The 27117-nt window shown below is 45.5% G+C and overlaps 3 protein-coding genes across 4 annotated transcripts in view; 2 read left to right on the forward strand and 1 right to left on the reverse strand.

The window, feature by feature from the left end:
* Nucleotides 1-6979, forward strand: part of LOC131105896 (zinc finger protein 385A-like) — a 29751-nt gene extending 22772 nt beyond the window's left edge. The window contains exons 6-8 of the mRNA XM_058054389.1: nucleotides 2032-2219; nucleotides 2293-2379; nucleotides 3227-6979. Coding sequence (XP_057910372.1) covers nucleotides 2032-2219; nucleotides 2293-2379; nucleotides 3227-3448 — 497 coding nt within the window. The 3' untranslated portion in view covers nucleotides 3449-6979. The remainder of the gene's footprint in view (nucleotides 1-2031; nucleotides 2220-2292; nucleotides 2380-3226) is intronic.
* Nucleotides 6980-7538: 559 nt separating this feature from the next.
* Nucleotides 7539-9708, forward strand: tsfm (Ts translation elongation factor, mitochondrial). Of its 2 annotated transcripts, none has more exons than XM_058054394.1 (6): nucleotides 7539-7698; nucleotides 7852-8001; nucleotides 8070-8198; nucleotides 8270-8386; nucleotides 8899-8983; nucleotides 9136-9708. In XM_058054394.1, the coding sequence occupies exons 1-6, from the start codon at nucleotides 7651-7653 to the stop codon at nucleotides 9528-9530; spliced, it is 924 nt and encodes a 307-aa protein (XP_057910377.1). In that variant the 5' UTR covers nucleotides 7539-7650; the 3' UTR covers nucleotides 9531-9708. The 2 variants fall into 2 exon arrangements, with proteins under 2 accessions (XP_057910377.1, XP_057910376.1); XM_058054393.1 differs by having other exon boundaries at nucleotides 7575-7698; nucleotides 7828-8001.
* Nucleotides 9709-10017: 309 nt separating this feature from the next.
* On the reverse strand, nucleotides 10018-26378 carry smarcc2 (SWI/SNF related, matrix associated, actin dependent regulator of chromatin, subfamily c, member 2). The gene is given in 25 exon segments (XM_058054366.1): nucleotides 10018-11700; nucleotides 12975-13109; nucleotides 13177-13340; nucleotides 13465-13585; nucleotides 13656-13717; nucleotides 13780-13941; nucleotides 15137-15395; nucleotides 15472-15534; nucleotides 15602-15728; nucleotides 15730-15948; nucleotides 17287-17400; nucleotides 17484-17555; nucleotides 17673-17803; nucleotides 19076-19113; nucleotides 19201-19254; nucleotides 19327-19454; nucleotides 20244-20488; nucleotides 20563-20638; nucleotides 20890-20959; nucleotides 21052-21121; nucleotides 21216-21308; nucleotides 23315-23396; nucleotides 25471-25556; nucleotides 25620-25739; nucleotides 26232-26378. Coding segments are annotated over 25 exon segments (3150 nt in total). The 5' UTR covers nucleotides 26343-26378; the 3' UTR covers nucleotides 10018-11352.
* Nucleotides 26379-27117: the final 739 nt, after the last annotated feature.

The raw sequence follows: 27117 nt of genomic DNA on the forward strand, positions 1-27117 counted from the left end.
AGAAAATGAATGAATGAATACACGTACGTATATATGTACGTATATGTACTTTATTTCCTTCTGAGTTCAGAGCCAGTGAGTACACATTGTACTCTTTTACCTTCTATCATGGCGGCCTTTCACCTCTATGCCATACTTTGCCGTACTTCCTTGTGTTCCCTTGGTGTGCTTGGGAATCGCTGATTGTGTTCGTGTCGCTGCCATCCTTGAGGCTACAAAGACGGTGTCCTTCAAGCCATGTTGTTCTATTCCGTCTGCTTGCTTTCTTTTGCTCCTCTTGTGTGTCACTAAAATATTCCAGGGTCGCTGACAGGATTCACCAACTTGGCTTCGATGTACGGCGATGTACACGATCATCAATATTATCGCAAACATTTTGTTCGGCCATTATTTTCATGCGTTGCAGTCATGAGAGGCGTGGTCAACTTTTGAACCACTAGTGTAGCGTGGGTGGAACAAATTCAAACAGAGCGTTCACAAATCCAAGAAAATACATCTGGAATAGGTGTAGATTCTGAAAGATCTAGAAAGTTTTCTGTGTGAGTTGTTGTGTGTAGCTATGGAGTCCACAGGTCAACACAAAGGGGGGAAATTATAGGTCCCCTTTCAAAGCCAACTATATGGCATTCACCTTCACATGCTATTCATGTTAGTGTATGCTAGCTCCTGGGTAACTGCAGCCAGGTACTAGCTAGTAGACCCGCCCCCACAAAGAGGCTGTTAGCACCATAGTTAGCGCCTAGCTCGCACTGTTCAGTCTCATTTCCGGACATGAGGTCACAGGAGGACAATCACTCAGGTAACCAAAGATGTTCGTGTAGGAGACGGGATGTTTACGGTGATTATAGCCAAGATTTCATCACCGCCACCGCCACCATTGCCCCCCACAGTCACGATATCACTGTCAAAAGATGTTAGCATGTTAACATACTAACATGTATACTGCTTTTACGTAGTAGTTCTAGCATAGCCAGAATAGCATCCTTTTTCAAAATGTCTCAATGCGTCTTGTAAAGGTGTTACAGTAAACCTCGGATATATCGGAAATTCGCTCACAACGGACAGATAAAAAAGAACCGATTTTTCTGTAATGCATTTCCAATAAAAATTCATTGCATATATCGGATTTTTTATAACGGATTTCGCCTATTTCGGACAAAATCTCCAGTCCCGTTCCAATGCATTTCCATTCAATTTCCCTCGCATATATCGGATGGCCGCATTGTGGCGCTCCGATTCGCCGAATCGTGACAGGCCGCTATACGACGTCATTTGCAGCGTTTGCAGCGTTGCCTGCGCGTCCAAGTACATTGGAAACATAGTCAAGGAAGTGCCTTTTTATAACGGATAAAATCCGATTTATGCATATACCGGATATAAATCCGTTATATGCGTAAAACGGGCATTTTCCGGTATACGCATATAACGGATTTCGCTTATATCGGACAAAACCAGTGGGAACAATTGAATCCGATATATCCGAGGTTTACTGTACTTCATATCAGTCATCAGTGACATGATCACTGCAAAGAGCAGAACTCCAGGTGGACGTCCGTCTGTCTCTCCTTCTCGGACTTACCTCTTCCACTGTTGTCTTCAAGCATCCTCTTTTGAAAAGGAAAACAAAAAGTTACAGTGAACATCCAGCAGCAACACATCATTTTGGCATGATGACTATTTGGATGAAAAATGTACTGAGGCAAGTCCACCATCGATCTGGAGAAGCCTTTGTTTACTCTGCTTTAGCCAAGAGTGTCACCATGATGACATCACTTCCGGAAATGAGGCCGAACTGTCAGAGCTAGCTCGTCATGGCTAACGCCATCAACTATAAATGTCTAATTTACCATTAGCTTTCAAAAATGGAACAATGTAGGAGAAAATTCAATATATTAAAATTCAATGAATCTGTCGACACATGTGGTCTAGGGTGGTCTAGCCTGTTTCAACGCGGATCATAAAACAGACTTTATAACAGACTTATAACTTTATAATAGACTTTATAACAGACTTTATCACCCCCCCATTTAGGTACAAAACACAAGACCATTCTGGAGGCCCGGAGGGGACTGGGGCCCATTAAAGCGTACCCACGACTGGGCCTGAAGGGCAGCCCCGAGCAAGGAGGGGAGCTCTCCTCTGACCCCAACGCTCAGGAACGAACCTTCCACTGTGAGATCTGCAACGTCCGAGTCAACTCTGAGCTTCAACTGAAACAGGTGATACTTTTATAAAACGTGAAAGGAATCAGGACCTGCCACGTATCTCATATGAGGACCTTCTGCACCCCAGCATATATCCAGCCGCAGGCACCGAGATGGAGTCGCAGGGAAACCCAACCCTCTTCTCAGTCGCAACAAGAAGCGTGCAGATTTCATGGTATGCCCTTTTAGATCTTTCTCCAAAAACAATGGACATTAGTCTTGGGACACACCTCTTCATCTAACAATGAATCCAGGCGCGTGCTAACATTTTTGAAGACTGCAAAACGAAAGTTTGAGGGGTTGTATTGATATTGTTCATTTTGTTGAACAACCAGGCTGAAAAGACCGATGCTGTGTTCAGGTGAAACCCCATCAAATGGGGGTCCCCAAAAATCAAAGAATGCGTGGGCCACTCCAGCATCCCAGTTCCAAGTCGACATGATGGACATAACGTATATGTCAAAGCTAAACCATGAACGCATGGTTCGAGTGGTTAGCGCGCAGACCTCACAGCTAGGAGACCAGGGTTCAATTCCACCCTCGGCCATCTCTGTGTGGAGTTTGCATGTTCTCCCCGTGCATGCGTGGGTTTTCTCCGGGTACTCCGGTTTCCTCCCACATTCCAAAAACATGCTAGGTTAATTGGCGACTCCAAATTGTCCATAGGTATGAATGTGAGTGTGAATGGTTGTTTGTCTATATGTGCCCTGTGATTGGCTGGCGACCAGTCCGGGGTGTACCCCGCCTCTCGCCCGAAGACAGCTGGGATAGGCTCCAGCACCCCCGCGACGCTTGTGAGGAAAAAGCGGTAGAAAATGAATGAATGAATGAATGTAAACACCATCAAAGTAGTTGATGTTGCTCAACATGGACAACTTTAGAACCCTGACCTCAACCCACCAATCATCACATCCGTGATGAGCAAGAATGGACCCTGGTGACCCAGTACTTTTGTCCAGATTGTTGTGTGTTGGTGACAACGTTTCAGATCTCATTTCACATTCTGCTTGTCTCTCTCAAAGGAACTTCCAAAAACTCTGGGGGCGGGACTTTTACCAAATCCACTGGCCATGGCCGCCGCCATGGCCGCCGCCGCGTCCTCCAATCAGATGGCATTACGAGCTCCCGGCCCGGCCACCCACCCCCATCGCCACCTCCTGCAGGGGGCAACCCTCAGCCTGCTGAGACCCGCCCCGGGGCCGATTCGCACGACGCACGGGCCAATCCTCTTCACTCCGTACTGATAGTGGGAGTATGAGGAGGAGTCGGGAAGAAGCACACTGTGAAAGGGGAGAGGCGGACCCGCTCGGCATTTCATTCTAGTCAGACTGACACTTGATGGTGCATTGTCCACCTGCAGGCCGCCACCTTAACAGGAAGAAGCAGAAAGCTTCATCCTGCAACATGAAATATCCTTTCAATCAAGCATGGATTTCCACCGTATCTTAAACCCTACCTCGGAAAATCCCAATCCTGTTCGCACCCAAAGCATCAACACCCTAGTGACAAAAAGAGAACCCCTCTGGGTTCTCTGGCCTTCTGGTCTCCTCTGATGTTAGCTTAGAAATCCCTGTCATGGTGTTCCCCTTTTTGTGCTCTAAGGATGTGACTCTGTACTGCAGGTCTTACCAGCTGGCCTCCTGGGGGGGCCACAGATGGAGCGATGAGGTCAAGAACTGACTACAGCCTAGGCATGGTGAAGAGGTCAAGGAGTCAAGTACTGCGCTGGAGGTGTTTCCATTTGCGCCTTGAGAGGTTCATCAGGGTAGATTAAGGCCCTGTCCACACGGGACGGGGGTCCACACGGCGTTGGATGGGTGAATGGTCACAGGAAGGCAAGCATGCAAACGTTCACTTAGCATCCTTCATGGATTTCTAAATGATTGACGTACACCAAAGAACTGGTGGACTTCAGGAGTGAAATGAGGTTTGTGAAATGTGCATCAAATCACATTTAGACAGGAGCAAAAATATGGCCACCCCTAGAGAAAAACTCCTATTACTACTGAGCCTCCTTGAGCCTCCTTTTGTAAGTAGGAGCTCTTAGATGCTAAATGTTGAAGGAAGCACGGTGACAGCAGTTCCCTGGCCTTCCCTGGTTGTTCCTGTGATGTTCCTCACAGTGGAATGTGAACCCCGAAAAAGCCTGTTATGGCAAGCCATGGTAAACCATGAACAATCCTCATTGTCAGGATGTTTTGGGGTGTGATTGGACGACCCCATGCTGGCCATTTTGTCTTCCAAATAACCAGTGTCAGGTAGATCGAGGTATTCAAATCAACAAAAAGAGATTCCTGCACCTGACTAATTTGGTTTTGATAAATATTGCACATATTTTCTTTTAATCCAATAAAGTTGGGTTCATTCATATGACCCAAAATGACCGTCGGTGGGGGTGGGAACATAGACGGGGGTTAACTTGAGAGCTCTTCAGACAGTCCGGTACAGCGGACAGAAAGCTTTCAGTATCTCAGAGAAAGACTTTGAACACTGTGAGCACAGCCCGACAAAGCGTGAGTGACATAGTAGCAGCTATTTGCAATATAGGCACACACACACACACACCAAGACTCTGAGGTCGATGTCTGTGAATATTCTCATTCATCCAGGTCGATCATTGTTCTCCCAGGTCATTGAACCTATCGTAACTGGACTCTTCAGGTTTCTTAGAAGACGTTTAGGCTTCATCAGTTCATGCTAAAAGACTAGATAGGACAGTCTATCCAGGCTATTTGGTCTCTCAAGTGGAGGCCCCAACACAGAACTCTAATGTTGCTGGATTGTCCCAGGGATGATTGCCCATAAACAATATGATTGTTAACATTACCCTTGAGGGCATTGTTCATGAATGGAATGAAACTGTATGGCATAACAATGATCATCGGAATTGGGATGTCAAATAAACGTGCAGGCAAACATGACGTCAAACATTGGTTCCCCAAAGCGTACAGATTGGGGAACATGGATCGGTCGAAACCTGGAATCATATTTCTCACGATTGTCTGAATATTAAAATATATATGTAAAATACATATACAGTAAACCTCGGATATATCGGATTCAATTGTTCCCACTGGTTTTGTCCGATATAAGCGAAATCCGTTATATGCGTATACCGGAAAATGTCCGTTTTACGCATATATTGGATTTATATCCGGTATATGCGTAAATCGGATTTTATCCGTTATAAAAAGGCACTTCCTTGACTATGTTTCCAATGTACCTGGACGCGCAGGCAACGCTGCAAACGCTGCAAATGACGTCGTATAGCGGCCTGTCACGATTCGGCGAATCGGAGCGCCACGATGCGGCCATCCGATATATGCGAGGGAAATTTAATGGAAATGCATTGGAACGGGACTGGAGATTTTGTCCGAAATAGGCGAAATCCGTTATAAAAAATCTGATATATGCAATGAATTTTTATTGGAAATGCATTACAGAAGAATCGGTTCTTTTTTATCTGTCCGTTGTGAGCGAATTTCCGATATATCCGAGTCCGATATATCCGAGGTTTACTGTATATATATAAAATACATGAGCATATCCACGCCCTGGGTGGCCTTTTAGCGACATTGTGAGGTGGAATACGCTGTTGACCTCCAATGAAGTGGAAGCTTCTGTGGCAGTTTGGATGTGTTTGGTGCTCGCTGAGCTGAAAGCTAAGTTCCAGCCTTTTGTATGATTTATTTCACCTTTATGACGACATGCAAACGGGTGGAAAGTGACGCCAGATGGTGTCAGATGGCGAAGTCTTCCATGGTGTAGCACACCACACACACAACTAGCAAGTAGTGGGACAAACAGACCAAATAACTGACAGGTGGGTTCACGCATGCCGTTCATTCTGCTATAGAACCAACACTCCCGGGTGTTGACACACATGCACAGAGTGAATTCAAACGAGTCAATATATCAACTTCCTTTTGACTCCTTCTGCAGTGAATTGACTTAGTGATTATCGTTAGAGGCCTGGATACGGACCCAGGTATGCAGAACCAGTTGAGACTGTCAACTCGATGTCCAGCGTGACCATTAAGCCACCAGGTAGGGAGGCTTACCAGCGTACCCCCAAACCTCGCTCTCATCCAGGTCGTGGAATCAATGTAACACACCTGGTTCTACCAGCCTGGCGCTCCGCCCGGGCCCCAGAATGAGAGTCCAGAGTGCTAGCCATCGAGCTAAAAGTGGATATCCGGGTTTTACTAGCTTGCACCCTTGTCATAAATACTCCCGTTTTGGCATCATCCCCTAGCCCCATTGTGGTTCCGGTCCTGATCCAGTCCGGTTTGCCCGGTTGTGAGCCTACAACAGATTGTTGAGGCCTGGGGTCAGACTCAAGCTGTCCCGAACTGATGAAGCCTGCTCAGATGAGAGACCAAGATCTTTGAGGACAACTTGGACAGTCCGCTTGCAGTGGATTCGGCACCCTGAGACAAAGCAGCATCATGTGGTACAGACGAGTAGCAAAAAATACGCTAGCTCTGCGTGTGTGTCCAGACGTAGCAATGTGGTCTCCTTGTGCCGCTTTTCGGAGCCGACACGACCCTGAAGTATCCCCATCAGGGCGGCGCGTCAAAGACGGGAAGCTTTAGCAAAACAAAACTCTAGCAATACTTTCTGCTCTTTTCATGTGAAATGCAATAAAAATATATTCATTGTTTTTAGGAGTTGTGTGTAGAAATATTGCTGTAATGTAGTTTTTCAGGAAAAAAGGTGTGTGGGGGGGGTTCCAAATTGTTGCATTCTAATAGAATTGTACACCGAATCATTAAACTCACTTTATGATTCTACTCTGAGTGGACAGACTTGTTATTGGAAATGTTTTCTACTTTTACAGAGATTCTAATTCCTAATTCTTTCACATCCGCATCCATTAGATTTAGATGAGGGGAAGACACAGGATGGTCCAAAGGAGTCAGTCCTTGGTCAAGTGTTGAAAAAAACACTAATTATCACACAGACATGAGGGATGCCCACACCGTTTTTGTGACGTAAGAGGAAGAAGAAAAAGCTGAGGATGAACCCCCGGTAGCTGAGGTTCATGCCCTTTCTTGACTCTGGAATAGACTTTCCCAGGGAGGCCGAGGAGTGTGAACCCCCTATAGTGGGATCACGTCCTTCACTCAGGCTTCTTGAAAAGAAAACCCCCTTGTGAGGAAAAAGCGGTAGAAAATGAATGAATGAATAATATTATATTGGGTTTCCATGTATGTTTTCAAATACTACTGAATGAAACATGCATTGTTTATATTTTTCTGTTGTTGTATGCGTTGCTTTTAACCTAGTCTACGGCTGCAGTGATTCTCCCAGACGTCAGAGGGCGCCGTACAAACCAATGCTGACTTGAAGCGCGCAAGTTTGAACTTCCTGGGATTCCGTAGACTGCGTCAATGACATTCTGTCTGTTCTTTCACGAGACGTCTTCCTCGTGGAAGCTTTAAACATGTCACTAAGCTTTTTATGGAAGACTTTAGTAAAAGATGTATCAAAGGTGAGTTGAGATGGACATTTTATATGTAAATTTCTTTGTCGGTCGCCAGTTAGCAAGCTAGGTTACATGGCTGCGTCTCTTGTTATCGATCAATGTCGCTTTTGTTATTTTTCTCTGTATTTTGAATAGCATTTTTGCTCACCCGTCCGCCAGGTGAGTCGCCAGCCTGCACAGGCTTTCCACAGCGGATGTCATCTTCTGGCAGTAGACAAGAACCTCCTGCTCAGACTGCGGAGAAGCTCCGGCTACACTTTCATCAACTGCAAGAAAGCACTGGAGAAGTTTGACAACGACGTCACCCAGGTTTGCATATGTCTTTAGTAGGAATGATGGCGGGTCGGGTGGGTTTGCTGATGAAATGTGCGTGAAAGGCGGAGGCTTGGCTGCACGAGCAGGCCCACAAGGAAGGATGGAGCAAAGCAAACAAGCTGGAGGCTCGCAAAGCCAAAGAGGGACTCATCGGGCTCCTTGTGCGAGATCGGACGGCCGTCATCGTGGAGGTACATCCCAAAAACTCGGTCTTTGTTGGTCTTTCACCCTAAATGCCGTTTTTTATGTCGGGGCGGAGTAGGTCAACTGTGAGACGGACTTTGTGGCCCGAAATGAGAAGTTCCTTCAGCTGGTCCAGGATGTGGCCTTTTCCACCTTGACTCACCACCAAAATAAAAGCCAAACAGGATATGTCAAGGTAAGAGCACGTGGCAAGGATGCTGCTGTTGCCATGGCCACCGCCATCCTCACGTGTGACACAAGCTTCTTGAGATATCACCTTATTCCTTCTAAATCATCATCATCATTACTGTGTCCTCCGTTAACGCTCGTCCGTGGGCGCTCGTCCGTGGGCCCTCGTCCGTGGGCCCTCGTCCGTGGGCCCTCGTCCGTGGGCCCTCGTCCGTGGGCGCCCGTCCGTGGGCGCCCGTCCGTGGGCGCCCGTCCGTGGGCGCCCGTCCGTGGGCGCCCGTCCGTGGGCGCCCGTCCGTGGGCGCCCGTCCGTGAACGCTACTCCGTGAACGCTACTCCGTGAACGCTACTCCGTGAACGCTACTCCGTGAACGCTACTCCGTGAACGCTACTCCGTGAACGCTACTCCGTGAACGCTACTCCGTGAACGCTACTCCGTGAACGCTACTCCGTGAACGCTCCATGCTGCTGTGAGGACGTCAGGAAACGTACCTTACCTTCCTCTCACCTCCCTTGCAGAGTCTCCTGGATGCCCATGATCTCCGCAAAGTCCCCCTGACCCCCCAAGGAGGGAGCCTGGCGGATCGGGTGGCCTTCACCATAGGTAGCTTTGTCCTTCCTCATGGTTGGAGTATGACTTTAGTTGTAGAGCAGTTATGGAACGTTCCAGCAGCATATGCCATGTGGCTGAGAAGGAAGGTTTGGAAGCAAATACGGAGGCAGACTAAGCAGATACTGTAAATGTCGTCCTATCAGGTCGCCTGGGTGAGAAGATGTCAGCCAAGCGTGCCGTCTCAGTCAGCGTCCCTACCGACTGGCGCATCGGCTTCTACGTTCATGGCGGCGCGGTGGGCCAGATGGAGGTGGCCACTGGACGTTACGGCGCCCTAGTCGTCTTCCGGGGTGGTAAAGAGGGAGAAGAGGAAAGTTTGGGACGCAAACTGGGCCAGCACATTGTGGGAGAGGCGCCCATGTCGCTCGGCAACATGGACGACCTACCATGCGGCGAGAGCGAGACACGCCTCCTGCCGCAGACCTTCTTGGGAGACCCCAGCAGGACCGTGGCGCAAGTTCTCAAGGGCCAGCAGGCTCAAGTGCTGGACTTTGTTAGGTTTCAGTGTGGAGAGCTCAGCAGGGAAGAAAGTGAATGAAGACGTCTTTGACTGTCAGCGTGTACGTACGCCTCAGCTTTCTAGGTCATTCAAGGTGGAATCAATACATCTATGTATACAGTACACCTGCCGGCCAATCACATCCCTTCCTTAGTCCCTCGTGGGGGGCATACCTTATCTTAAGAATATAATAGAATAAATGCTACCATAGCGTACAGTATTTGTCTTGTTTGCCACTGGAGTTTTACACAATGCAGGATGGCGCTCACATCTGGACATGCTATTCTATATTATACCACATATCTTTTATATACTGTATTATACCACATATCATTATACCACATATCTTTTATATACTGTATACCACATATTATACCACATATCATATTTTATATATTAAAATTACACCACATATGTTCTATCAAAGATGCAGGACTTTTCAAACATGGCAAAGAAATATGTAATGATATCGAAGTAAACAATACTGCAAATAAGTCATCAAGAAAGAATCAAATATTTGTTTTATTAAATATTCCACGAGGGCAACATTTTTAATGATTTTGAAATGTTTTGAATGCATTTTTGGCTATGACTTAAACGTCCTCTAAGTACAGTGTATATATATTTATATATATTTGACTGTATAGAAATGTTTACTGCTGCCTTGTTATGTAGCATTATTCTTGGCAAAAAAAGAAATATTTGTCATAATCCATACTGACATATCAATACATTGGATCAAATTCATCAGCTTTAAAAAGTCCCAAAACAAAATCTAACTTTATGGGTTAGGGTTAGTCATTTACAGTGTGCAAGGATGTCCGATGATTGTCTTTTAGGGTGCGAATGGGTGTAGTAACCAAGGACAGACGCAAGGGGGCATTTCTTCACCATGGACTCTACCGTCATCTACCGATCACTCTGCGTCATTACATGAATAGAATGCCAACTCGGGCCCTGTACATCCAAGAACGATCATGATCAGCACGTTTTACAAAACAATCTTAAGAGAATATATAGAACATTAAGGTAGAAAATGCACATCTTTTGGTCCACATCTTTTATTCCCCCATGACAATGTGTCATTAAAACCTCAACCTTGTTGGCATTTTTTCAACTGAAAAGCAAACTTGATGATTTGTTGGGACGTTTGTTGTTTTCTTTCATCATTTCATCATCATCATCATTTCAAGGTGAAAAACATACAGGAGGTCAACATTTGCTTTCACAATGAAAGTTGGAACACAGCGAGGCCAGGATGAAATACTGACAAAAACCTTTTCACAGGATTATACTTCATCACGTGATGCGCCCACGCACGCGTTTACACAATGGCACCAAAAAGGAAAGTATGGGAGTAGAGTTGACACGCGCACACGCACACCAAGGCTAAATAGAGGCTAGAAAGTGAACATTATTCAGTTCCAATGTTGATATGAAAGAAGATGTATCAAAAGTTGCTTCCGACATGAAAGAAGACTCCTTGGTTGTCCTCCATCTTGTATCTTTAAGCACGTCTGGATGTCCCAAACACGAATGGGATGATTAAAAAAAACATTTTGGCTTAGCGATGCAAGGCCAGATGACTGATTCCTTGCAGAAAGGAAGGCTGCTGATGAAGATGAAGATGGTAGGGTGGACTGAACCCCACCAGCGAGGAGAGCATAAGAGGACTTTTGGATTTAAGTGCTTAAGTTGAATTCCATGGATGCTTGGAAAGATTCAAAGTGCTTCTTTTTGCTTCCATATGAATATTTCCACGATAGTGAGGGTTGGGACGTGATATTGACAGGAATGATCCATAAGGATGAAGTGCTATAAACGGATGGATGGAGGACGCAGATCCACGTCAGGGTGCTGCTCACTGGCCGTGGAGAGCAGGAGCGCCGCCAGAGCCGGCGGGGCAAGGGGGCGACGCATGGGCGCCCGTGGGCGGTTGAGCCTCAGGAGGGGGGCCCGTTGAGGCCGGCGCCGCGGGGACGGGGGCGGGCTGCGCCGCTGGCGTGCTGCTGGCCTGCTGAGCCGAGGCCGAGCCCGGAGGGGGCGGGCCTGATGTAGCCTGGCCGGGATGGGCGGCGCCGGTCTGGCTGTGCTGCTGATGCTGGATCTGCTGGAAGTGCTGCTGGCGAGCTCTCATCTCGGCGTACTTCAGCTGCTCCATGTGGAAGGACTGGCGGTCGGCCAGCAGCTGCTGACGCTGGTACTCCAGCTAAAGGGTGGACACATTGTCACAGGGTCAGGACTGCCATCTGGCCTCTACATGGAGTACTACATCATCACTGGAAGTCTATAGCCTTTACATGGCGAACTACCCTCATCACTGGAAGTCTAGCCTCTACATGGAGTACTACATGGAGTACTACCGTCATCGCTGGAAGTCTAGCCTCTACATGAAGTACTACATGGAGCACTACCATCATCACTAGAAATCTAGCCTCTACATGGAGTACTACCGTCATCGCTGGAAGTCTAGCCTCTACATGGAGTACTACATGGAGTACCACCATCATCACTGGAAGTCTAGCCTTTACATGGAGTACTACATGGAGTACTACCATCATCACTGGAAGTCTAGCCTCTACATGGAGTACTACATGCAGTACTACCATCATCACTGGAAGTCTAGCCTCTACACGGAGTACTACATGGAGTACTTTGCTAACAACATTCTTTTAGCTAGGTTTGCTAACAACATTCTTTTAGCTAGGTTTACTGACAACATTCTTTTAGCTAGGTTTGCTAACAACATTCTTTTAGCTAGGTTTACTAACAACATTCTTTTAGCTAGGTTTGCTAACAACATTATTTTAGCTGAGTTTGTTAACATTATTTTAGCTAGGTTTGCTAACAACATTCTTTTAACTAGGTTTGCTATCAAACCTAACAACATTGTTTTAGCTGGGTTTGCTAACAACATTCTTTTAGCTAGGTTTGCTAACAACATTCTTTTAACTTGGTTTGCTAACATTCATTTAGCTAGGTTTGCTAACAACATTCTTTTAACTTGGTTTGCTAACATTCATTTAGCTAGGTTTGCTAACAACATTCTTTTAGCTAGGTTTGCTAAAGACTCTCTTTTAGCTAGGTTTGCTAACATTCTTTTAGCTGGGTTTGCTAACAACATGTTTTAGCTATGTTTGCTAACAACATTTTTTAAGCTAGGTTTGCTAACAACATTCTTTAAGCTAGGTTTGCTAACAACATTCTTTTAGCTAGGTTTTCTAACAACATTCTTTAAGCTAGGTTTACTAACAACATTCTTTTAGCTAAGTTTGCTAACAACTTTCTTTTAGCTAGTTTTACTAACAACTCTCTTTTAGCTAGGTTTGCTAACATATGGCCAGTACCGGACACGTCAACCAGGCAGATACAGTATGGGAAGCTGATCGTGATAGGGGATGGGAAGTGTACGGAAGATGGTGGCAAGAAGAAGGAGTGATTTTGGGTGTTGTGTTCAGATTTTTGTTGGCATGCCCCACTCACAGCCTCTCTCTCTCTGTCCATGATGGTTTCCAGTTCCTCGAAGTGCCGCAGTTTGATCTCCAGCTTTTTCATCTGGGTCTCCACCAGGAGCGCCACCAGAGACTTGATCTTGCGTTCCTCCACGGCAGCCAGGTGCTGGGGGTGGACCATGCAGTCACGTGACTATTCGGTTGTGGTGACAGGGTACGAGTAGACTTGTTACCTTGGCTTTCACCGCCGCCGCCGCCAATGCCGATGCTGCAGCGGTGGCCAGGTTCCCCTCCCCCACATCCCGCTCCACCTTGGCCTTCTTTTCCCCCTCACTGTCTGCTTCTTCTCTGTGTCCTTCCTCTGCTCCCTCCTTGCCATCCTTCTTGTCAGCCTCACCTGAAAGCAGGAAAGAACACTTAACTTGATAGCCATGCCCACTTTCATATTCTGAATATGAAGTTGAAGCCTTCAAGGCTCCAAATGAAAATGTCAAACATGGACGTGTGCTTTACTTCCCTACCCATGTCAGACTCGGCTTTGTCCGTCTCTCTCTCGCCTTCAGCTTCTCGTCCTCGCTCCTCTTCTTTCTTCCCGTTCTCCGCCACCTTGTCTTCCTCCTCAGTGGCTCCGTCTTTGCCATCCTGCGTGGGAATGGGAGCAGAACGAGTCCAGCAGCACCACAATTTACCAACAAGGAGGGAGACGTCCTACCTTGGCCTCCTTCTTCTCCTCAGTGGACTGGCTGTCACTCTTAGTTTCCTCGCTGCTTTCGTCTGATGGAGAAACAGGTTCAACTCTTTCCCTTTCACCAAATAAACGTGGCTTTCACACCTACCGGGTCTCTCGCCCTCCTCCAGGCCCGTGCCAGCGATGCCGCTACCCTCCAGCCCGTACAGCGGGTCCGGCCGCCCGCTGACCCTCGCTGCCTCCTCCACCCGCCGCACGTGAGCCTCCACGAGGGCAGAGGGGACCTCCTCTTTCATACGAGAAAACTCCTCTAACAAGAGACACAAAGGTCATTTCCATTCACCACGTGTCTGCTCGCATGAAACCTATAAGAACATCAGCAAACGTAGCTGAAACAATATCAGCAAACATAGCCAAAACAATATCAGCAAAATAGGTAAAACAATATCAGCAAATGCAGCTAAAGCAATATCAGCAAACATAGCTGAAACAATGTCCGCAAACATAGCCAAAACAATATCAGCAAACGCAGCTGAAACAATATCAAACATAGGAAACATAGCCAAATCAATATCAGCAAACATAGTAGCTATAACAATATCAGCAAACATAGGTAAAACAATATCAGCAAATAGCTATAGTCATATCAGCAAACATAGGTGAAACAATGTCAGTGAACGTAGCTGAAACAATATCAGCAAACATAGCGAAAAAAAATCAGCAAATGTAGCTGAAACAATATCAGTGAACGTAGCCGAAACAGAATCAGCAAACATAGCTAAAACAATATCCGCAAACATAGCTGAAACAATACCAGTAAACATAGCGGAAACAATATCAGCAAATGTAGCCGAAACAATATCAGCAAACATCGCTAAAACATATCAGCAAACGTAGCCGAAACATTACCAGCAACCATAGTTGAAACAATATTAGAAAACGTAGCTGAAACAATATCAGCAAATGTAGCCAAAACTATTTCAGCAAACGTCGCTGAAACAATAACAGCAAATGTAGCTGCAACAATATCAGCAAACATAGCTGAAACAATACCATTGTTTGTTTTTTATCAGCAAAACGTACGTTGAAGAATATTAGCTAACATAGCTATATTATAACATATATAACAATATTATCAGACGCATCTAAAACTATATCAGCAAACACAGCTAAAACATCACCAAACAGCTAAAACAATATCAGCAAATGTAGCTAAAATAATATCAGCAAACAGCTAAAATATGTCAGCAAACATGGCTAAAATAACATGAGAAAACGTACCGAAAAGAATATTAGCAAACATTGCTAAGACAATAACAGCAAACACAGCTAAAACAATATTAGTAAAGGTAGTTAAAAAATGTGTGCAAACGTAGCTAAAATACTATCTGTGACATAACTAAAATAAAATATCAGCAAAGATATCAGCCAAGAAAGGTAGTTAAAAGAAAAATGCAGACATACTGCCAACTTGTTTTATTACTTGTGAAGGAGCAGCATCTCACCCAGAGCGGACTTAGCTGCCGCCGAGGCCACGCGAGGGTCCACCACGGAGGCCAGGAAGGCCACTGTGCTCATGACGGGGTTTCCGGCCTGACTGAAAGGCACCGGCTGGTAGGCCAGTGGTCCCAGGGACGAGTAGCTCTCCTCCAGGTAGGGGTCTTCAATGGGCAGACGCAGGAAGTGCAGGATACACTCATCCTGCGTACGGCTGCCCACGTGCTCCGACACTTTGTTCCAGTCATCCTTGTACATCTCCAGTCCCTGTGGGTTACATGTCCATTCCGCTCATCATGTGCTCTTACATTATGATGCTTCCACAGACAAGGTGCTGATGTACCTCCAGTAGCAGAAGTGTTTCCTGTTCTGTCCATTCCCTCATAGAGCTGGATGCACTCTTGCTCTGTGCACGCAAACAATGGCAGGTAAGGTAAGGCCAGCATCAATACACATCTTCTTTCTACGTGTACCTTGGACGAGCTGATTTTCTTGCTGTACATGTCAGTTCTCAGCCCAAAGTTCTGCAGGTCTGTTGGTTTATCCTTCACCTTATCTGGGAAGGACATCATCTGCTGGGCCGCAGGTGTCTGCACAGCAACACACACGCTCAAACCGAGCAGGCAAATGATGTATGTGTGTGCTCTCAGGTGTCCGTGCACGCACCTGGGACGTCTTAGGCTGCAGGGGTACCAGACTGGATGGGGTGTCTGCAAGGACATGGAAATGGGAGGTGGGCGGGGGGCCCATAGGTGTGGGGCGGCTCTCGGAGTCCACCTGGTAGTTGATCAGTCCCCACTGCTCCAGGAAGGCGTGGACTCTGCAGGGCAAACCATGAATTTTACACCCGGTATGGGGTGTGTTAGAAAGCCCATAATTTACATTGCATTGTATGTTCAGCTTTGAGTGTTGTTTGTCCTACGGTGTTCAGCGGTCAGTAAACGCACCACAATTCATAGATCTCTGAGCCTTATTGCGTCTCATACATCATATCACCAGGTTGATGCTGTGCGTAAATGCATAGAGGTGAGTTTTTGGCTTTATTGTGGGAGCTGTGGAGTAGTTTGGGCACCCTTTTCACAAAATTAGGTTCCCTTGTTCATCGGTGCTAATATCAGTATATCAGTATTTAAGCTAACTATGACTGTTATATAACTGTAACGGTTATTCTATAGAGCGTCATGTTTGCTCGGTTTCTTTGTTGAATTTCTGTGTGTAGCGTGCCTTTAGCTCATCATTATACTTGTGTAATATGAGTTACGTTACGTTACTTATCATTTATTGTGTATTTGTCTTTGTATGTATGTCTCATCAGTACCACATCATAACCTAAATAAAATCACCAAAAGAGGACAACCTTCCGTGTTCTTTGATTTGAACACACCCCCATACCTTTGACCGCTCCAAACCAGTGCATCCTGGGAGACGATCTCACAACCCGAGAAGCCTCTCCGCCACAGGTGTAGTGACACCCGGTAGCGCTGTCACTACGACCGGCTGACTGGCTAGCGTGGATCTCCTGAAATCATCAATCTACCTGCTGCCCTGAGTTTTCACGAATCTCAGAAGTATATTCTCTATAGTTGGGCCCTTTTCTGTAAGTCTCGCTCCTTCATATCCTGCACTGTTGCTACTTCTCAGTTGCGAACACAACGCCGTTTCTACACAGAGGGCTCCTGCGTGTAAGTCTCTGTCTCTGTCTCACTCCACTGCAGACAAGGCCTAATACCATTTCCATGTCACCCACCAGTACCCTGGCAAGTGTGTAGAATAGGTCAGTGTTCCGCCACCGGGACCAAAACTTCATTGCAACTTCTGTAGCCGAGGTTTGAGGAATGGTCGTACCCTTTTCTCCAGCACCCTGGAATCGACTATCCCAAGAAGGCTGAGGAGTGTGAGGGGGGACCACCAAGCTTGTCCGCCAATCCAAAGGTACTGTTCCCAACTACCACAAGCTGTTGAAGAGAGGTGTCAGCCTAGACAGTCCCTCAACATCCAGAGCCTTGAGGAATTTGAAACTCGTCCACCCATGGAGCTTTGCCACTGGGGAGCGTTTTGACCACATCAGATACCTCAGCCACAGTGATGGAACTGCCCACATCTGTGTCCTCAGACTGTTCTTCCTATATGGAAGGCATGTCAGTGTCCCCCCACTTACCTCATGATTGCACAAACATCTCCGGCCAGGTTCCTGCGGCAGGCTGTGGAGGTCAAATACTCTTGAGGGTTGAGTCGGTAAGTGTCAATCATGAAATTCCTGTATGCCAGGTAGCTGTTGGTGAGGGTGAGCACAGACAGTTAAAATGTTTGAAATATTTTATGTGTTTTATGACTACATGTTGTGTGCGTACTTACATCTCTGGAGTTTTGGATTTATTCTTGCCATTGAAGAACTCTGGAAGGGCTCTGCGCTCAATGGCATGAACACTGGGGGGGGGGGCAAATGACCACACTGTGAGTCTTAGCCACACATACACATGTGTATGCTTGGGTGGGGGTGTCCAGGGGACCAGGAGGATGTGAACCTTTAGTGGTGATTCTTACCTGTTGTAGTCAAACCAGGCAGCGTAGCTCGGTATGATGATGTGATGCGTCTGCTCTGTCACGTTGTCCTCATGCAGGTCCGAGCCTTTCACCGGTTCTCCTTTCACACTGGGGGAGCCTTCTTCCTCCTCCTGTGTACACACATATGTAGTACTGCACAGTCCAGCCCTTGCCACACCTGGACAATCTCATGAGATGACTGCATTTGATGTAGGGAGTGATCATCATAAAAATATCTATGTATGACTTGTATTTTATTGTGGGTGCATGTGAAGAAGAAATACATTCCTAATATTGAGGATCTTAAGCAGGTTCTAAGTCGAGTAGGAGTGGGACAAAAAAGCTATTTATTGCAAACAAGCATTAAAGTGAAACAGGCTGTTCATCAGCTGATCAAAAATTTATACTATGGCAAAGTCATGAAGGATGCCCCCGCAAGATCTCCACATAGCCGGCTGACATCTGATACCCCTGCATCACCTGAAGCTCCATTGTTCCATTGAAGGATGATGATGGTGGAAAACATCTCAGGTGGGATCTCCTTGGAGGCCATCAGGACCGCCCAGGAAGAAGAAAGCTTTCTTCCACCTTTCAGTGTCCCATGTTTGTTTGTGCTCTCCTGCTCATTCCAAACCTTGAAGGAGACCAGGCCTTTGGAGATACGCTTTCTTCTCTGGCAGATGGCGTCTGATAGTTATGGGCCTTCATTTGTGTCTTGACGGACAGCCAATGGGGTCTACCGCTTGACGTTTTAGTTTCATGAGCCTCAATGACCGTCTAACTGCGTCCAAGCTCAGCAGCAATGGCGCTGCCAGAGGCCTTGCTTATCAATCCCACCTTGTTCCAAGAGAGAAAGCTTTTTTTGCCTTTGCCATGGAGAGATGATGACAGATGATGAATACCTGATACTAAATCACATCCAATCCACATTTTCACCAACAATTTGCCTTTTAAAGGCTGTGCTCTTCCACTTTGGATCAACAGCCTATTCCACTTCAATGCTTCTTGGCTACCAGTTGCTTCCATTTTACATGTTGAATCTCTCCTGAAGACTCAACAGTGCAAAATGTACATTCTTCACATTGAAGAATCACACACAGCTAGCGTACCCGTGGCCAAATCATAACAATAGCCATTGTTAAGCAGCTTGTAGTGTTTGCACTTGACTTTGTTGTACAGATGTTTGTGGACATGTGCGCTGTTGTTGATAGGACGTCTGATCAGAGTTGAGTATTTGTTGTGATATTTTTAGTGTTTGTGTGACCTGACATTAGCGTGAGCAAAGTGCTGCTGCCAATATCGGTATGGGTCGATGTCGCTATCAGGAACCAAGTGCTGGACAACATGCCCTATGGCAAAGCTAGCTAGCTAGCAAACTTAGCTTGCACAGCACTGTATCTTACCTTTCCTGCTACTTCCATTGCCTCATCCTCTTGTTCTTCTGTTCAAAGCGAGAGGAATCAAAGAGAAAAGGGAAATATTTTAACAACATTATCATCAACAGTAAAAACAACTGTTTCTTTCTTACCCATATCTGTTCCTCCCTTGACTGGGGTTGAATCTGTGTCCTTCTTGGCGCTGTCTAGAATAAAAAAGCCTCATGGATCAGTAGGCACAGGGAGAAAACCTGGTAAATATATTTCATGCTGCGCACTGGTCGTCTTGGCTGGATTTCCATCTTCGGATGCTGGGACAGGCGATGCTTCATCCATGTCCTTGGTCAGGTCCTCCTGCTCCTCTTCCCTCTGGCCCCGCTTGGATTTGGTGTACGGCGTGGTCGGCCTGTCACATCACACACCAGTCCATACATTTAGGCTACGTCCACACAAACAGCTGCTTCATGTCGAAAGACTTTTAAGACCCCCCTTTGTGTCTGTTCCACATGCAAAGCCCCACTTAGTTACATAAAAGCTGAGATTCCCATATGTCTCACAGGTCTGCAATCTATTTGTGGCAGGTGGTTGTGAGATGATGTCATTGTGTAATTGTCCGTGGCGCATATGGTGGAGAGACAAACAGTCAGCTAGACCTATGAAAAGCAAAGCAAACATGTACAAATACAAATGAAGGGTTTTCCTGACATGCTTTTAGATGGCGCCCGCTTGTTGAGAAGAGCAATGTCAGCTTCCAGTGTCTAATATGTCCACATGACGTTGCTAGAGGTGACATAATAAGAGAAAAGGGGCACCTAAGACATAATTAAGACTTCTGCTGGTGTGAACCAGTGTCCTAGGAAATCAGCAATGAACTTGACTTAAAGCAGCTGATTGGACTTTATGCAGCAGTAGAGGTGTGGGAGTGACTTTTAACAAGCACGAGTGATGTAAATAAACGGCCATGTTGTTCCCCAGCTGTGTGGAAGCACTGTACAGTATATATAGAGTATATGACTACAGTTTATGGACCCACACTGGTGCTGGAACATGTGACCGGGGTCAGCATTTTCTAGGCTACCCATTGAACAAAATCAGGATTTTCTCTAAATGTTAATGGGGAGAAGTCGCGATTAAACAATATCAACGTTGGCATAAACGTGGCCATCATGTAAGGTAACGTGCACCAATCACTGACGCTTTCTTGGCGTTCTTCTTCTTGCTCTCCTGAGGAGGCGGCGTAGGAGATGGCGACGGTGAGCGCTTCCTCTTCTTGGCACCGACGGGCTTCTTGTCTCTCCGTTCGTCAGGAGTGGTCACCTCGTCCGTAAGTGTCTTGGCCGATATCTTCTTCCTCTTGGGGCAAGCTTCTCCCACTTCATAGTCCTCCTCGTTCATCCACTCGTTGTACTGGTCCAGGTCTAGAATCCACTTTGCGTGGACCTGAGGGGCAAAGGTCATGCGATGAGCATCAGCGGGATTTTACAGGCAGAGCCACAGCTCCAACGAGTGCTGACCTTCCTGGGCTTCTCCGGGCTGGGAGCGTCCTCCACAGAGGCCTCAACTTCACTGGCGGGGATCCAGGTGTCGTAGCTACATGAGAACAGAAGGTGCAAGGTCACACCAGGACGCAAAGAAGGCCAAACGAGATGATGTAGTCGCTTACATTCAAATGCACATACCCTTTGTCTACTCAAATGCAGAGACTACCCGGCATCATTCATGGATTCAGACGGTTTTGAAAAACAACTATAATTTATTCATGAATACATTTTTGAAAACTGGTGATAGAGCGAGGGAGCAATGTAGCGAGGTATGACAAACTGTGTTCAGTTGGGACCAACCTGTCAGGAAAATACCCCCAGTGGAGGAGCACTTGCTTGTCCCTCTTCATCACAGGACGAACCCACTCCTCTGGGGAAACAAATAAAACAAGTTGTGGAGAGAAAAGAAAGAAGAAGGATGGCTGCAAATAATGTGATGAGGTTGAATATTTGAAGGATGACCTTCCTCCAAGCTGCTGGGAAGAGGAACAACAACATGGGAGCTGGAGCTTTTGTCTTCAGTTACTGAGCCCTGCAACACAAGCCATCCAACCATGAACATTAAACACATACTGTACGTTAACTGGGGACTATTCTCATATCATTCATGCCCACTGAAAGCCCACCTGATGTCTCTTGATGATATCTTTCAGCTTCCCCAGCAGTTTTACTTCGATGTCACTACTCAAGTATATGACTGGTCTGCTCAAGCAGTTATTCTGAAACACAAACAGCAATCGGCATCTTCATTCTTTATGTCTTTACACTCCACTGCAGTCTCCAACAGAAGCAATCAACATCCACCACACGGGGGGAGTTCAACCAAATGACTAAATGATCCCAGGAAGTGCCACCACCTATGATGTCATCACTGAGAGGTGAAAAACAACAAGTGCAGGTGCATCTCCCAATAAATGAGCACACAGTAGTCCTTCCAAGTCACTTTCTGTCAAGTAGGATTTCTTGTTTATCAGTTAAGATTTTTAACATGATTAGAGCACTCTAGACATGAAATAACAACCCTATAGTCACCTGTAAACTCCTATTACCCAAGATAGGAGACATAATGATATATAATAGATATAAAAAGATCTAAAAGATATAATTATAATGTAATATAATACTTATAATAAGACATATAAGACATAGATAAGTATTCTTAAGCTGGAAAACGCTTCATTGAGGCAAAAATGTCTGACATGTTCTTCAGTATGAATATATTTGACAAGCAGTAGGCCGTATTGTACCACTAAACAGCAAAGTTCTACAAGTTTTGTGCAACTCTAGCATTGATAGCATTGACATACAAGCTAGCTTGTGTGGCTGAGAGAGTGCAGCTGCACTCGCTAACGTAGCTCTCTGTGACATAAGTGCTGCACCACTCATGCGCTGAAAATGCTTTCTTCATCCTAAGTCTGCTCCGACTTCTCGCACAGTGCACATTAAGAAAGAAAACAAGGAGGTGTTTTGTCCGTCATGCATTTACTCATCAACAAGCGGCCATCAGAGGCTTGAGGCTGGAGGGCGCCTCCACAAGCCCAGGGGGTGTGCACCACTATGGAAGCCTGCAGCCTCTGCCTGATAGCCGCACCATGACACAGCATGGACGCACTCATTAGTCAACACTCCCCCCTCCCTGTGACATATGTCAACCAGGGATGTCCAAAGTGTGGCCCACGGGCCATTTGTGGACCAAATTTTTTGTGGGCCCCTGAATGGCACGTAAACATGAAATAAAACTGGGAAAATAAAACAAAAACCCATAAAGTAACAAGAAAAACTGTGAAGTAGGGCCAAAACCCTGATAATGTACTGGTGCACATGTCCGTTACTGTGTACACTGTTTGCGTTTCATCATATAATTGTCTTATCTAAGGAATTTCATATAGCACCTCAATCTTTTCAGTTTGGATCTAAGACTGAATGGTGAGGGATTAGCGAATCTTTGAGAAACTATTGATTTCAGCAGTTCAATTCAAAAAGTGAAATTCTTATCATTAATTGCACACAAGAGTAAACTATTTCAACAAGTTATTTCTTCATAAGTCTCAGAATTAAAGTTTGCGGCTGATGAAAAAGACAAATCCACCTCTCACCTTCATGAGAGGTGGAAAAGTTCAATACTATGAGCGAGTAGTTTGCACCCCGGCGGCCGAGTGGTGCATGCGTGGCTTTTCTCCGGGTACTCCAGTTTCCTCCCCCATTCCAAAAACATGCTAGGTTAATTGGCCACTCCAAATTGTCCATAGGTATGAATGTGAGTGTGAATGGTTGTTTGTCTAAATGTGCCCTGTGATTGGCCACCAGTCCAGGTTTTTACCCTGCCTCTCGCCCGAAGACAGCTGGGATAGGCCCCAGCACACCCACGACCCTCGTGAGGACAAGTGGTAGAAAATGGACTATTTACTACTAATTACTCTGTTATTAGTCAACTCTATTTTTATTTCTTTTACTCTACTGTAAAGTGTCTTTGAGTACTCTGAAAAGCGCTACACAAATAAAATGTATTATTATTATTATTAAAATGAATGAATGAACTTCTCCAGCACGTCCACGACGCTTGTGAGGAAAGGCGGTAGAAAATGAATGAATGAATGAATAGTTTGCACCGTCATCAGCAAATGAACAAAGCCTTGAATTGTTCTGGTGGTCTGAATGCATGCCCTGAAATCAAAGGGGTTTGACCCCATATTGTGGTTCATTGGCATGCATGTGTGGGACTCACCTGCACTAAGGACTTCTCAATGGTCATGAACATCTCCACATTGCGGTCCATCCTGGATGGATTCTGGAAGTCGAACCTGCGCCTAAAGGGAAATGGACTGGAGTTACACATGAAAGTGCATCATAGCCAAGATCCATACGCGCTTCTTGTCATCATCACACAGGTGCCTCTCAGTCGATGAGAATGCAGTCATCCCTCATTCATGGCGCCTCATCGGTTCATAAGTCAAGTCCGAGCCAATATAAATAAATCGCAGATTTTTTAAGTTATGGTAAAGAAAACCTTCTTAACACGGTTAGAGCCCTCTAGACATGAAATAACACCCCTATAGTCACCTTTACACTGTCATTAGTAGATATAATCATAGAAAGTAAGACACATAAGACAAACATAACCTAACACAGACTAACATTAGCATTCCTACTGTTTTTTTTTTCTGGACATGGCACTTCCATGTTGCTTGAAATGGCTTTGCCATTTATTAGCCCACACAATAGACAGAATAAATAGAGTAAATAAGCCATGTAAGACGTCAATAAAACTCCTAGACGTCACAGTAAATGTAAAAACGTCACAGTAAATGTGTTCCCTAGGGAACCTTTGTGAGGAGTCTAGTGCCTGTCCCACCAAACACACACACACCTAGTGGCCAATGTGGAGTACTACAGTCACAATCACAATGTCAAGTTATGTCATTCATTCATTCATTCATTCATTTTCTACCGCTTTTCCTCACGAGGGTCGCAGGGGTAATGGAGCCTATCCCAGCTGCCTTCGGGCGAGAGGCGGGGTACACCCTGGACTGGTCGCCAGCCAATCACAGAGCACATATAGACAAACAACCATTCACACTCACATTCATACCTATGGACAATTTGGAGTCGCCACGCATGCACGGGGAGAACATGCAAACTCCACACAGAGATGGCCGAGGGTGGAATTGAACCCTGGTCTCCTAGCTGTGAGGTCTGCGCGCTAACCACTCTACCGCTGTGCCGCCCCCAAGTTATGTCAAGTAAAGTTTATTTTTATTTATTTTGCTGCTTCTTCTGCCTTCTCCGTTAATTTGATGAGATCATTTAGCCATTATGCTTGAAAATGCTTCTTTTAGGCCAACAATGAGTACAATTGACCTAAATATACCTTTAGAAACACCATAGGCTGTGTTCAACTACTAAACGGCCATCATTTCTTCATGAATTCATGTTTGGAAAATACATGATACTGCAAGGGATTACTGTATTGTGTAAAAGTTATTTCTGTTTCTGGCCTTCAATCCAGACAAAGCGAGCAGCGGAGTTACATGTGAAATAATTGTGCCAATTTGGCTTCTTTTCTGAGCTGTAATCATGAAAATGATGAAGAAATACAGCCATGAATTAAACCTATTCATTTAGTCGGGCGCACCTGTGCCTGTGTTAAGCACGCCAGCGCGTGGACGCTGGTAAAATCTCACTCACGCCATCTTAAGAGCTGCTCTCCACCCCCATTCGTACCAGTACCTGTACCTCTACCCATACTAGTACCAGTACCAGTGCACATTTATAGGTTATCACATGGTTTGTCTGGTATCAGGCCAGGTATCATGCCCCCAAGTGTCAGTATCAGCCCGAGACCGAAGGTCATGATTAAATAATACTATTTAATCATTAAATAATACTATTTAATCATGAGCTAATTATCACATACTATTTAATCAAAAGACCATTTTGTTTCCAGAAAATGTTCAGTTTATTACATGTATTATATCTAAACAGTGTAAACACAATAATTGCAAAAATATTTCAACAATAATATTTTATCAACAGTCTTATCTTATCAATGTCTGACAATTAAAGTTCCATTAATCAAGTTTGGGTTTTTTGGTGACTGGAGAAGCACTAGGCACTAAGCACTCGTGCGCTGTTCTCTGATTGGTTGTTTCACGAGCACGATACCAGAGCAGCACGCTCCGAGTGGACAGCTACGGGGGCCGATACTGGACATGGTTAAACTCTATATTTTATCAGTATCACTGCCCTGGGCTTTGACACAGTATCATTTCGGCCTTTTCCCGTATCATTCATGGGCGCTTTCTAGGGTACAGGGACAATTAATACTGTAGTATGTGATAAGTACCAGTAGCAGAGTGAGGCCAGCTCCAAAGAAAGCCTTACCATCCTTGGTCACTCTTGAACTTGTAGGCAGCTGCCAGGATGTGGCAAAGGGCGCCTCCCGCCTTGAAGTCCAGGAAACATTTCATCTGGAAAGAAAATACGTGATGAAGAGCTGGGCTCACAGTCTTACTGGAAAAAAGAAGACATACAGGCAGTTTGGTGAGTGGGGGGTTGCTGACATGTCGGCCAAACACCTCCTCTTGGAATTGGAGCAACTGGACCACTAGACTGGACAGGGACTTGTTGGTGGGAGGTTCTGCTTGGATGTACTGGGAAGAGGAAACATTTTTCATGAAAACTGGGATTTGATTTCCAAGCAGCAACTGATGGGACTGAGAATGAAATGGACAACTGCATTTTTGGAATGAAATAAACCAATCGTTTATGAAGTGCGCTCAAGCTGCGGGAAGATTAGCAGTCAGTTGGCGCCAACATCTGGATCCGCTGCCGTACCGTTAGCCGATTAGCCACCTAGCTTGCTAGCGTCCCCGCCGGGTAAAACCTCCCCAGTGCATAAAGCCCCGCTCTGAAGTAAGTACGTTCGCTCCCTTTGAGCCAAGTAAGTGTAAAGCAGCGAGCAAAGGCCACAGCCGCCGCCGTCCACATCTGGCGCCGCTACGAGCTCAGCATCCTTTTGTATCCTGACGAGAGTGAAGCAAGCAGCTGGACGCTCAGCACCCTCCCTCCCTCCTCTCTTTGTTAGGCTAGCGCACCCGTTTTCAGTCTGAAAAACGGAAGTCTACAAATCATGCTGTCGGTACCTTTTTGTAATTCTTTCCCAGCCAGACGCGCACATTGTCAAACTGAGAGACTGTATCGGATGCTTCGAAATATTTTACATTCGGGCCGCCGTCTTTCTTCCGCACCGCCATCTTTGCCTGCAGACAATTAGACGACGTCGTCTGCCCTTCAGCGGCAGCAGGGTGGTACTACACGTAAGGTTGATGTAATGCGTCAGTGAAACCACAAGGTGTCACTGTTGTATACAAAGATTGTTGTCTTCAAGCGGGGGTGTCCAAACTTTTTCCACACACACACACACACATATATATATATATATATATATATATATATATATATATATATATATATATATATATATATATATATATATATATATATATATATATATATATATACATATATATACATATATATACATATATATATATATATATAATTCATTTTATTTCTAAAATGTGCGGTGAGCCAATAAAAAAACAAGCTACGGACCACAAATGACCCCCACTCATCACATGCCTGTTTTACATATTATTTATCACCATAACGTAGCATTATTTTGTGATGTAAACACAAGGTGGAGAAGGACATTTTTATATTGTCTATTGTCTATCATCTACTGTATCTACTGTTCCCTGCTTGTTAAGCCCTTTAAGGCTCTTTTGTGATTAAGGGCTATACAAATAAACTTGACCAGACTATTGAACAAAGCAAAATTAGTTGTCAATCAAAAATCACTTCACACTCTTTATTGCTTTGTGGTTCTACCATATCTAACTTACATCAGTAAGGATAATCCATAATGCCGCCTATAGAGAACAAGTGTATGTAGCCCATGATCAAGTACTACTCACTGATATTTGTCATGATATGATGGACGATGCGGTGGTTGAGCTGGTTTTGTCA

This window comes from Doryrhamphus excisus, chromosome 18 (genome assembly GCF_030265055.1).
Source record: "Doryrhamphus excisus isolate RoL2022-K1 chromosome 18, RoL_Dexc_1.0, whole genome shotgun sequence".
Classification (NCBI taxonomy): domain Eukaryota; kingdom Metazoa; phylum Chordata; class Actinopteri; order Syngnathiformes; family Syngnathidae; genus Doryrhamphus; species Doryrhamphus excisus.